At 47.8% G+C, this 12,010-nt stretch overlaps 1 protein-coding gene across 3 annotated transcripts in view; it reads left to right on the forward strand.

The window, feature by feature from the left end:
• The window catches only part of LOC309369092 (uncharacterized protein), a 67,075-nt gene that overhangs the window by 26,788 nt on the left and 28,277 nt on the right, over window positions 1-12,010 (forward strand). The window contains exons 1-4 of one of the 3 annotated variants that reach the window (XM_081909740.1): window positions 3,674-3,743; window positions 5,099-5,591; window positions 6,201-6,282; window positions 6,567-6,649. The exons of the other annotated variants lie outside the window; for them this stretch is intronic. Of the exons in view, the coding sequence (XP_081765866.1) occupies window positions 5,190-5,591; window positions 6,201-6,282; window positions 6,567-6,649 (567 nt within the window). The 5' untranslated portion in view covers window positions 3,674-3,743; window positions 5,099-5,189. Of the gene's footprint in view, window positions 1-3,673; window positions 3,744-5,098; window positions 5,592-6,200; window positions 6,283-6,566; window positions 6,650-12,010 lie in introns of those variants that run through there. 3 annotated transcript variants of the gene reach the window in all.

Raw genomic sequence — 12,010 nt, forward strand, 5'->3', positions numbered from 1 at the left:
TTGTCCCTTGAGTGCTTTTCCTTCCCTCCCCACTTAAAACGTGGTTACAAAGCACGGATCCACATGGATCCTCAGGATTTTTGCACTGGGTCACCCCAAATTCACCGTCAGATCGCATGTCTGTGGCCACAGCATGAACCACAAAAATCATACATCCACTGTTTCGTTTAGAATATTTTCTTCTTCTTTTCCTCCTCTAAAAACTATGTGCGTCTTATGGTCAGGTGCGTGCTATAGAGCGAAAAATACGGTAGGTTAAGTTATCCCTCCTGAGTCAATCTTCTTAAGGGGGGAGGTATGTGGCGTTAGTGTGTGACATCATACTGGGTCATAAGGAAAGGGTTAACTAAGTGTAAAATGATTACAAGGCCACCCCCAGGTTTGTTTGTTTTTTTCAAACGCAACCTTTTATTATTCCGCAACTTACCATACAATTTCTCTTTCAATTTGCCCTCTTAAAAAACAAAAAATAAATAAATGCACAAAGGAGGAAAACAAAATACAAGAAAATACAAATGTGGACAGGTCCGATCCTTACGGGCCAAACTTGGGTCCCCAGCAGCTCCCGGACTACAGTTCCCATCATCCCTTCCCATTGGTTTTGCTAGCTAGGGATGACGGGAGTTGTAATCCAAAACCAGCTGGAGACCCAATTGGCTTTAAAGGGAAAGTAGGCTGGCCCTGTGACACCCTCTGCTGGACAAAAGCACTGCCCCAGAATCTGAACCACCCCCAGTACTGCTAACTGGAATTAATAGAGCACAAAACTGAAGTTTGATCGGCACTTCAACCCCTAGGGAGCTTCTAGGCGCTTTCTGCACCACCTAGAGTACCCACAGAATTGTGGCGTCTACTGGCAACACACAGAGGAGAACAAATGAAAGACAAACACAAGGGGCAGAGAAAAACCTGGAAAGGGCCATACCAAATGGACATCCGTTGTGAAGAGGTCACTTTTCCCACTGCTGAACAATGCCACAGGTAGAGGAGATGAAATGCTAGAAGTGTTCTCCGGGGCAAGGGGAGCTGCTGGGAAAGTGAACTACGGGCTCAAAGTATTACTTTTTTAAAAGGCAGACTGTCAGTTCTTCTCAACTTCTCAAAATTAAGGGGAAATGTGTGTGCGTCCTATAGAGCGAATGCAGTCTCCCTGGCTTCAGCGATAGCAACCCGAAGCCTCTGAAGCGTGCACTCCGGAGACTTGGAGTTGCTTTCACTGAAGCCAGGAGAGTCTGGTCTTTGAGGCTGGCGGTGGGGGAAAGCAGCGCTTCCCCCCACGCCAGCCCCACAGACTGGCGGGGGGGCGGGTGTGGGAAGGCGCGCGATACCTTCGCACTACTCCCCGACCTGGTTTTGAGGCTGGCAGTGGGGAAAAGCAGCGCCAACACTTGTAGCGTTTACCTAATAATAATAATAATAATTTATTATTTGTACCCCGTGAATCTGGCTGGGTTTCCCCAGCCACCCTGGGCGGCTTCCACAGCAACCAAAAATACACTAAAATGTCACACATTAAAAACTTCCCTGAACAGGGCTGCCTTAAGATGTCTTTTGAATCTCAGGTAGTTGTTTATCACTTTGACATCTGATGGGAGGGCGTTCCACAGGGTGGGCGCCATTACCGAGAAGGCCCTCTGCCTGGTTCCCTGTAGCTTTGCTTCTCGCAATGAGGGAACCGCCAGAAGGCCCTCAGCACTGGACCTCCGTGTCCAGGCAGAACGATGGAGGTGGAGATGCTTCTCCAGGTCTATTGGGCCGAAGCCATTTAGGGCTTTCAAGGTCAGCACCAACACTTTGAATTGTGCTCGGAAACATACTGAGAGCCAATGTAGGACTTTCAAGACTGGTGTTATACCTCGGTGCGGCACGGGGACTGACTGAGCGGGTGGAAAGATGCTTTCAGCCTCAGACACTTGGCGGGTTCTAAAATGGCCGTACAGGCTAGATTGACAACCCTGGCAGGCTGGATTCATCCCGCGGGACATAGTTTGAGGACCCCTGGCCTACACTTACTGTAGTTTCAGGCAGGGAGTTTCAGGCAGGGAGTTTCAGGCAGGGATTTCGTCCAGCCCTTGCAGGAGATTTCAGGGGTTGACCCTGGGACATTCTGCATGCCAAGCAGATGCTCTAGGGCTCCCCATATTTCCCTAGCGTTTCAATGTTATGCTATTAGCAACCGTGGAGATTCCACCTGCCTCTTTCGAAAGGAGAACACCCTCCTGATCAAATAATAATAATAATAATAATAATAATAATAATAATAATAATAATATATTTATACCCTGCCCACTGGCTGGGTTCCCAAGGCACTCTGGGCGGCTTCCAACAAAATATTAAAATACAATAGTCCATCAAATATTAAAAGCTTCCCTAAACATAAAAATAACAACAATCCATTTTCAGTCCATTGAATTAGCAATTAAGCATTTCTGGAAAGGGAAATGGCTTATTTTTGTATATTAGCATAAAAAGCATGCATAAGAAAGTATTGCTCATTTATGATGAGAATAGGATTTATTTATTTTGAACTTCGCTGGGTTCCTCCTTGGCAGCCAGTGCAATTGTTTCAGCAGGGCTAGAATTCAGGACCCCCTTGTTACAGGAAAAATCCGAGGGCTCCCTTGGACAAAACAAAGACACCAACCAGGATAACTTGGAGCAAAACAGCAGCCTGTAGGCTTGGCCTTTACTGAACTGTTGCAACAGGGTGTTCCCCTCACTTGCAGGAGAGAGGAAAGACCCAGAAGAATAGTGTGCAAGGTCTTATAAAAACTTTTGAAATTCCCCTCCTCTAGGTCAAGCCCACCCCCAGAAACATCATGCATACATTACAGAAAGGAGGGGTTGAGGGAGGAGTTGTGGTGGTAACATCATGCATACATTACAGAAAGGAGGGGTTGAGGGAGGAGTTGGTGGTAACCTGAGTGTCTTGTCACCTGGCTGGTTCCTCCCTTCCCCCCTCCCCATGAGTCACTTCCAGGAGACAAAGGGGAGTTTGCAGTTTCCTGCCCCCAGAGGGAAGATCTGATCATTGTCCTTTGTTTCAGTCCATGCTGAATCCACTTCCATATGCAAGTTCTTTGTGATCTTGATTGTCTTCTGTCTGGGATCATCAGGGTTGGCATGGGCAGGGCTTCTGTGTATGTGCTGAGAGGTGAAGGGATTATGGCTGACCAGGACTAAGCCACCCCCCTTTGTTAGTTCTTGTCATATGGAGTAAAATAAAAATGGAACAGTGCAAATCCGATGTATGGTTGATTTTCTATGAATTTATAACAGAAATGTGGCGTATGTAGTGTGTGAGTGTGTGTGTGTGAAGTTTAAACAAACAGAATGATTGGGGTGGGGGGGTTCTAGGAGGAGCTTCCTTGCCTCCTGCAAAGCCCTTTTCCCTGCAGGCTCTTCCTCTGGTTTCTGGCCAAGGGAGGGAGATGCTCAGAGTCCAGCCAAGAGCCTCACCCCCAAAAAGGATATCTGGGCATGGGCGTAGCCAGGGGGGCAGCTGCCCCCCTAAATCCATAAAAAATAATAAGAATCTGAGGTTCTGCCAAGCGAGAGAGGGCTGAGCTGGAGGGACTCGGCTTGGCAAGGGTTAAAGGGAAGTGAGCTGCCTTCCTAGAGAGGCCAGGAAGCAAGAGGGGGCTGGTCCTCCAGAGCCAAGGCCCCTCCCTCCCTCCCCAGTCCTTTCCTTGCTTTGGGGTCTCTCCTGCAAGGGCTGCCTCGCTGTCCCCTCCTGGGATCTGGTGAGTCTCCTCTCTCTCCCCCCAGAGGGTGCAGTGGGGAGAGGGGGGGTCCCAGGGCTGCAGCAGGGGAGGGTGCCTGGGGGGCCTGATCAGGGAGGGGCCAGGTCTGCCACGCTCTCCTTCCTGGAGATCAGAGGATCCCAAACTCATCTGGCCCTCCACCGTCCCCCCTTTCTGAAAAAATCTCCCTTCTTTAAAGAAAGGAGTCCCTGGGACTTTAACTCTGTGTGACATCGCTCAGCCTCATTGCACAACAGAGGAAACATGTGCAAATGGTTTTCCAAAGCTGGACGAGGAGGTGGACTAGCCCGCCCCTCCCCCAAAAAGAAAACACGTGGAGGAAGGAAGAAAGGAAAGGTGGGAGAGAAAGGCCAGGAACAAAGAGAGGGATCCCAGCCCATAGTCTGGCTGCTGCATTACGGACCAGTTTCCCAGTCGTCTCCAAGGGCAGCTCCCCACGGAGGCCACTGCAGCAATCCCCTCGCACCCAGAGCATGGCATCCCAGGACCACATCCTCTCTGTCCCCAAGGGATTGTTGCTGACAAACCAGCCGGAAATGGGTGCTGCTACTCACTGAGCCTCCAGGGACCTTGGCATGAATGGCTGTGTGTTTGTTAAGCTATCTAGCAGAATAATAATAATAATAATAATAATAATAATAAATTACCCGTCTAAATTTTTAGGCAGATGTCTTTGGCCCTGCCCACTTGGCCCTCAGGGGGTTGACCAGATATATACCTGGCCCTCAGAGCAAGGAAAAAGGGACCTACCCCAGGCATCTGTCTGGAGAGTGGCAGAGAGTCCAAGTGCAAGAAAAGGAGACAGAAGCAGGGGAGGGGGGGAGGAACTCCTGAGGACCCCCGGGTGAGGACCCCCACTAGAGCCAAGCATCCATTTTTCACAAGATACAAACGATTCTCTTGTCTGTTGGTTCTGACTTCATGCCTTGACTGGAAGGCAGCAGAAACCAGGTTGATTAATTTTCCAGAAATCCCTTCAGTTGCCTCCACATTTTGCATTGCTAGAAGGCTAGAGACTTATTTCTTCTCCTCTTCCTGCTCTTTCTTTTCAAAAAGATAGCTCATGGTCTGGGATGCGGTGCAGTCCAGCCCTGGTTTCCAGGAAGACTCATCCATGCTTCCTCAGGGAACCATTCCCCCCCCTTCAGGAACCTCCACATTTTGCATTGCAATCTTCTTGCTAGGAGAGCTGCTGCTGCTTCTTCTTCTTCTTCTTCTTCTTCTTCTTCTTCTTCTTCTTCTTCAGAAAATAGCTCATGGTTTGCTTGCTAAGGGAAGCTTTTTTTTCCTCTGACCTACAAATTCTGTAACAAAACAATGTATTTGCTTCGTAGGATTTCCTTGAGCTTTTCATTACGACAGACAGAACTTGTCAGAAGACCAGAGGGTTCCTTCCAATCTCTCAGAGGCTTCCTGAGAGCACAGATGGATGAGCAAGACTCAGCTGGCCCTGAAGCAGGAAGAGGCCATGCCAACCAAACTGGGAGCAGTGGGGGATTCTGGGAAAACCCAGTGCAGAAGATCCTGGGTGAGAAGGACACTCTATGCTCAGAGGTGCAGAGCCAGCAGTTGAGGCAGTTCTTCTGCCAGGAGGCCAAAGGACCCCGAGAGGTTTGCAGCCGACTCTACCACTTTTGCCACCAGTGGCTGAAGCCGGAAAGGCACACGAAAGCTGAGATGCTGGACCTGGTGATCTTGGAGCAGTTCCTGGCTGTCCTTCCACTGGAGATGGAGAGCTGGGTGAGGGACTGTGGAGCAGAGACCAGTTCTCAGGCGGTGGCCCTGGCCGAAGGTTTCCTCCTGAGTCAGGCAGAGGAGAGAAAGCAGGTGAGAGAGACTTTCCTCTGGATACTCCCAAGGGGCTCCAAACAGGACAGAGAACATCCCATAATGGTCTGCTGCTAGCCAATCCGTTTTATGGGAAGATGTTATATGGTTTTAGTAGAAGTGTTATTAAGAATTAAGTAAGAATAGATTGATTGTGGGTAAAGGTGTAGAATTCAAGGTTAAATTGTGCTAAGATAAATTATGGAACTAAAATCGAGAAAGAGTGAAAGGACTTGCTGAAACAACTAGTTGAACTAGAATACAAAAAGGGAGGTGCGAAGAAGTCAAGGAAATAAGCAAATGAAAGAGAAGGAAAATACTGAATACTGAAAATACTGGGGGTTTTTTCTTCTTAAATGTTTTTGCTTTTTAAATGTTTTTGTTTTTTCTTTTTTAGTGTCTTGATGTACTGTGGTTGTTGTTTTTTCTTTTATTGCTTGTTTTTTCTCTTGTCTGTATTTGTTAAACCCTAATAATTTATTTTTTTTAAAGAGAACATCCCATAATGCTCTGCTGATGGACCATCCGTTTTATGGGAAAGCATCCATGGAATGAGATCTCACAGCCTTTCTCACCATTCTCTGTTTTGAATCCTTGTTTCTTTTTCAGGGAAAGGATCTCTTTGCAGAAATGGACCTGGATTCCTGTGAGGCAGAGAGGCCTCCGTTGGACACCAGAGAGAGGCCACTGGGTAAGGAGGAAGGTGGTTTTTCTCCGCTTGGTCTCATTCTGTTGGTTTTCCAACTCATCTGTGAGATGTTTTCATCTTGCTTTGAGGGGAGACAGTTGGGAAGAAGGGTCCAGAGGAGGAGAGATGTATTTCTGCACAACTAACATATGAAATGGGCACAAACGTCCAAATGCTCTCTGTAGGAAAGGCTTTCTCAAAGTCCCATCTGCAGTTAGAGATGCTTTGTTTCACCTGTGAGAGAAGCCGGCACTCCTGGCATCCTGTTTACCTTTTATCTCTTGCAGGTGACAGAGTGATGCTGGCAAGACTTCCTGATCCGCCTTTTCATGGGGGCAGAAGGGAAGCAGCGGCTGTGGAACCAGATCAGGTCAGGGGAAGCTGCCTTGTGGGGACAGAGGCTGAGGGATGGAGCAATGTCGTGGACCGGTTGGGCACAGAGGAATGGTGGGAGGAAGCAGCCGGGGAACCAGGAAAGGAAGACAGCTGAGAGCCCAAGAAGTAGAGGTAGAAAAAGGATGAGCAGTCAGACGGGGAAGAGGGAGAAGCCTGGGAAGAGGAGGTGTCAGAAGCTGAAGGGGTTACAGGGCTTAGTGAGCTGGGAGACTCTGTGGCAGAATGCAGTGCAGAATCAGAGGCAGAAGAGGAAGGAGGCGAGTGGGAGAGGAAGGTCGAGAGGCAGAGATGAGTCAGGAGAAGGAGGAGCCACAGGTGGCTCCCTCTCCTTTTGCCAGAAGCCACCCTCCCTGCTTGTCTCTCAGAGCCAGGAGACCCCCTGCAATGCAGGAATCTCTGCTAGATCATCCAAGACAGATGGCCATCCAACAGAGGCTTATTTTATTTCTAGATTGATCACTGAATGCTCAGATTGCTTTCTAAGCAGTGGACAAATGAGAACAAATAGTGGCTTGAATTCACCTAACCAGCTCCATTGGCTGCAAAATGTGACTTGCCCCCCATTCCTCCCCCTCTCCATGCCCCCATGAACCCCTGGAATTTGGCTCTACGGCATTGGGAGGGAACTCCCCAGAACAGCTCAGGAGGAGAGTAGAATGTGGATCCTTCCATCAGGCAAACTGGAATGCTTGCGTAGGCAGGATGACTTGGAAAACACAAAGTGGAGTACCACCTATGTGCACAAAAATAAAATAAGCATCCATAAATAAAATGTGCAGCAAAGCAATCCTCTTGAAACAACTCCCCTGCGTGAGTGCCTGAGGGCCCTGCTCCTGCCACTCACCACCTGGCCCAGGACGGGGCCTGACAGGCCTCATAAGGACGGTTGCTGCTGCTGCTCCTGCTGGCCAAGAGGACTCGGAGTGGCGCAATGTTCTTTTTAAAATGTTTTTTTAAATTTTCTTTTTTCCTTTTTGATTACTTTTGTGTGTGGGGGTGGGGTGGATGTTAAGACCAGACCATGTCATTACAAAGGAGGCAGGTTTAGTCATTGTTTGAGGACTATCCCTGCTTCCGGGTCTGGTACTGACTGGACGGATACTAGAATCAGCAAGCGATACCCACATGACCTGAAGCTGCTGCTGTGCAATGCCAGGTCAATGATTCATAAAACCACTGCCATCTATGACTTGATCATGAATGGAGGACTTGACCTGGCATGTGTAACAGAGACTTGGTTGGATGAAGCAGATGGGCCTGTCCTTGCCGCTGCTTGTCCACCAGGTTTCTCTTACCCACAGCAACCCAGGCCTTGTGGGCGGGGAGGGGGTGTTGCAGTGCCATGGTCAGATCACTTCCTGGCGCAACTGGACTTTTCCGCGACCTTTCCCCTCTGCAGGGAGGTGGGACCGCCCCCGCCACTTAATGGATCCAAATGGTTTCCAGAGAGTGGTAGGGGATGCTTTATCCCATGTTGATGGCCTTTCAGCTGATTCCCTGGTGGCCCGCTGGAATGTGGAGTTAACCAGGGCTATTGACTATTTGGCTCCGAAGCGCCCTCTCCGATTGCATGGAGCCCAGACAGCCCCGTGGTTTTCCACGGATCTGAAGGCAATGAAACAATCGCTGAGACGGCTAGAGCGCTGGTGGCGGATAACTCATTCTGAAGCTGACCGGACATGGGTTAGAGCTCAATGTCGAACCTACCAAGTGGCGGTAGCAACGGCGAAGAAGACTTTCTTTGCCGCCTCTATTGCATCTGCATAAACCAGCAGCAGGAGACTTTTTCAAGTGGTTGGCAATTTACGGAACCACCTGCTACATCGTGGCCCAGTATGGGCCACATGATCTCCTGCAATGATTTTGCAAAGTTTTTTGCAGATAAAGACGCTCAGATTCAGGAAGAGGTAGACTCCACCGTGGGAGCAGGGCAGGAGCAGGAGAGTTTTTTTTTTTTAAATGAATATTTATTAGCTTTTTCCACAATAAAACAAATACAAAAATAAACAAAAAAATAACAAACATACAAAAATACAAAACTTAAAAACAGTTAAAAAACACATAAAATTTCAATTACTTAATTTCTTTTAACTTATTTCTCAGACCTCCTCGCACCTCCCCTTCTTGTATTCCAATTCAAATTATTAGCTCAGCAAATCCTTATTACTTATTTTTCAACTTTAACTTTATCTTAACATATTATAATTTTACTTTTTCTCCTTCATCCCTTTCCTTGAGGTTATTTTTGCTAACCTTATTTTCATTTAATTTAATTCATTTTAAAGTCCAATTCTACCTTATCCAAACTTAAACATCAATACTTATCCATCAATTCTTATTCTTAAAACCCTTTTCCAAGGTCGACCAAGATTCCCTTCCACAAATTTCCCAATTTTCATACTAATAACAAACAAAATAAAAACAGATTAAAATGTAATTATGAACCCTTTGGATTCCCAAACTCCACCCCCCCTTTCCCGGTTTTAGCCCCCAACAAGTGTCCATCAATCTTGATCTACTATCAGCCTGGAGATCTCACGTCCGAGGCTCTTAATTCTCTCTCAGTTCCTCTCTGCCGGTCTTTTTGATAGTCCTTAATATTGAACACCAAATCTCAGAGAAGCTCCGGCCCAACAGGATCCATGTTTCTTCCAGCCAGACCTCCATACTTAAAAGCAGAGCCTATGGGGTGTTCCAAATCTTGTTTCTTACTCTTTTCCAGTCCTAAAATCCCCAAAGCTCTAACTTCCACCTTAATCAAATTTGTAATCCTTAGGTCTTCAGATCTCCTCATAAGAAGATCTCTCCATTTCTCAATCTCCAATTCAGGCCAGACTTTCCACATCAAGTCTTTATTTTCCTTTGTTGTCATCATATCAGGCCTCAAACTCTCTTTTGACATCTGCGAAATTACAGCTCCTCCTTCCTTTTATTCAGAAGCAACATATGTCTCCTTCTCCAAATTCTCAAAGCTCACGAGTTTTTCTGTTTGTCCAGTTGCACAGGCTTCCTGATTCAAATCCTTATCAAATTCAATGAAATTATTTACTGTTAAGTCCAGAGTTGTAACATTTGTAGCCAAAACATCAATTTGGCCTTGTAACTTTCCCAAGAGAACAAATACTCTGCCCAACTCAGCCTGGATTTTCCCTCCTCCAGCCATTCTTGTAATGTCCCAAAACCCCCTCTAGAGGGATTTTGGTTCCTTAAATGTTTCTTTCAGTTCAAATCCAAAAGTCAAGTTAGTTTGTATCAGCTCTTCCTTATTTTCAACAGATTGTAACAAAAATAACCAGCAGAAGCCACAGAAACAAAGTTCTCTTTTTCCGTCTTGACAGCTAATTTGACAGCTGTCAAACTCTTCAATGCCTCATCAGCAGGCTCTCTCGCGGAGCACTCCCGGCTCCGGGGGGGGGGGTGACACTTCAGCTCTCAAAATTAGTTCTTTATCCTCCAGTACGATTTCTTATAATGCCAAACCGTGAAATTAAAGTCTTTTACAAAAAAAGAAAAAAAAAAGAATTCTCTCGACCTTAGTTAGCAGGTCCTTTGCTTTAAATTATTTACAAAGAGGGGGGGCTGACTTCCTGTTTAAGCCTTCCCCACTCGCGCCTAATTCGTAAAAAAAAAAAATTAGAATCCCAATTTCCGTACTACTCACGGGTTGTTACTTTAAAGTCCAATTGTTCACAAGAAGAAGTCAGCGCTCTCCGACCATGGCAATGCGGCTTCGCTCCGCAGAAGGAGCAGTCTACTCTCAGCACCGCGCCACTCACCCCTTCCCTGTTCCGGAGCCTTTAAAAAGGCTCCTTCGCAGCTTGGGGGGGGCGCAAATGGTGTCCGCTGAGTCACCACGCTCACAGGCTTAACCGCCTGTGATTTTTGAGGGTCCCCACGTCGCCGCAACGGCAAGACCCAATCCTGCGGATTCGATTCCCTCCGGAGCCCAGAGGGAATCTGCCATTAGTCAATCGCGCTAACCTGGAAGTCCCAGAGCAGGAGAGTTCTTGTGTCCTGTCTAGTCAAGTTGCGTGGGATCAATTCCAGTCTGTTACCTCCGAGGATGTGGACAGGCTGCTTGGGCAAGTGAAACCGACCACCTGTCTCCTTGATCCTTGCCCATCCTGGCTTATAAAAGCTAGCCGGGAAGGGCTGGGCGATGGGCTTTGAGGGGTGGTGAATGCTTCTCTCTGTGAGGGAGCCTTCCCAGACCCACTGAAAGGGGCGGTCATTAAACCGCTTATTAAAAAACCATCTTTAGATGCTGCCAATATGGCTAACTATCGCCCAGTCTCAAATCTTCCATTCTTGGGCAAGATGATTGAGCGAGTGGTCCTGAAGAACTCCAGGCACGCCTGGAAGAAGCGGACCATTTGGATCCCTTTCAGTCGGGATTCAGGCCTCATTATGGGACTGAAACTGGCTTGGTCGCACTGGTTGATGATCTCCGGCAGGCTACGGACAAAGGTGAGAGCTGTTTCCTAGTTCTGCTGGATCTCTCAGCGGTGTTTGATACCATCTGTGGAGAGAATCAGAACTTACAGGGTTAAGAAGTTCTGAGTGACGTCTCTCATTCTGAGGCGTGGCTCACCAGAGGGGAGTATCTCTCTCTGTGTTCAGTCTTCTTCCGTTCTCTAACGGTGAGACAGCTAAGATGAGTGCCCTCTCACCGGGTGATCTATGAGTTGTTTTTCTACACGATTAAAGACTAGAAAGAGATAAGCCAGAACGCTCGTCTGAAGTCTGATTTATCACATACGCACTGCATCAGTTTCTACGCTGCGTTAACTCTGCTACAAGTAGCTGACGGTAACCAGAGCTGCGCAAAGGAAGTGTGCCGGGCTTAAGGGCTTCCGAAGGCTACACAAACAGCCATAGATTTCGCCATACCATCGACCATAACATCCTTCTGGACTGTCTTGAGGAGCTGGGGGCACTGTCATACAGTGGTTCCTCTCCTTCCTCCTCGGCTGTGTTCAGAAAGTCGTGGTGGGGGATGAGTGTTCAGACCCCTGGGCTCTCACTTGTGGGGTGCCTCAGGGTTCTGTCTTCTCCCCCATGCTTTTCAACATCTCATGCAGCCGCTGGGAGAGATCATCAGGAGGTTTGGGCTGGGTACTCATCAGTATGTGGATGATACCCAACTCTACCTTTCTTTCAAATTGGAACCAGTGAAGGTGGTGAAGGTCCTCTGTGAGTGTCTGGAGGCAGTTGGGGGATGGATGGCGGCTAACAGATTGAGGTTGAATCCTGAGAAGACAGAAGTACTGTTTCTGGGGGACAGGAGGCGGGCAGGTGTGGGGGACTCCCTGGTCCTGAATGGGGTAACTGTGCC

This window comes from Podarcis melisellensis (assembly GCF_964234715.1).
Source record: "Podarcis melisellensis genome assembly, chromosome: 4".
Lineage (NCBI taxonomy): Eukaryota > Metazoa > Chordata > Lepidosauria > Squamata > Lacertidae > Podarcis > Podarcis melisellensis.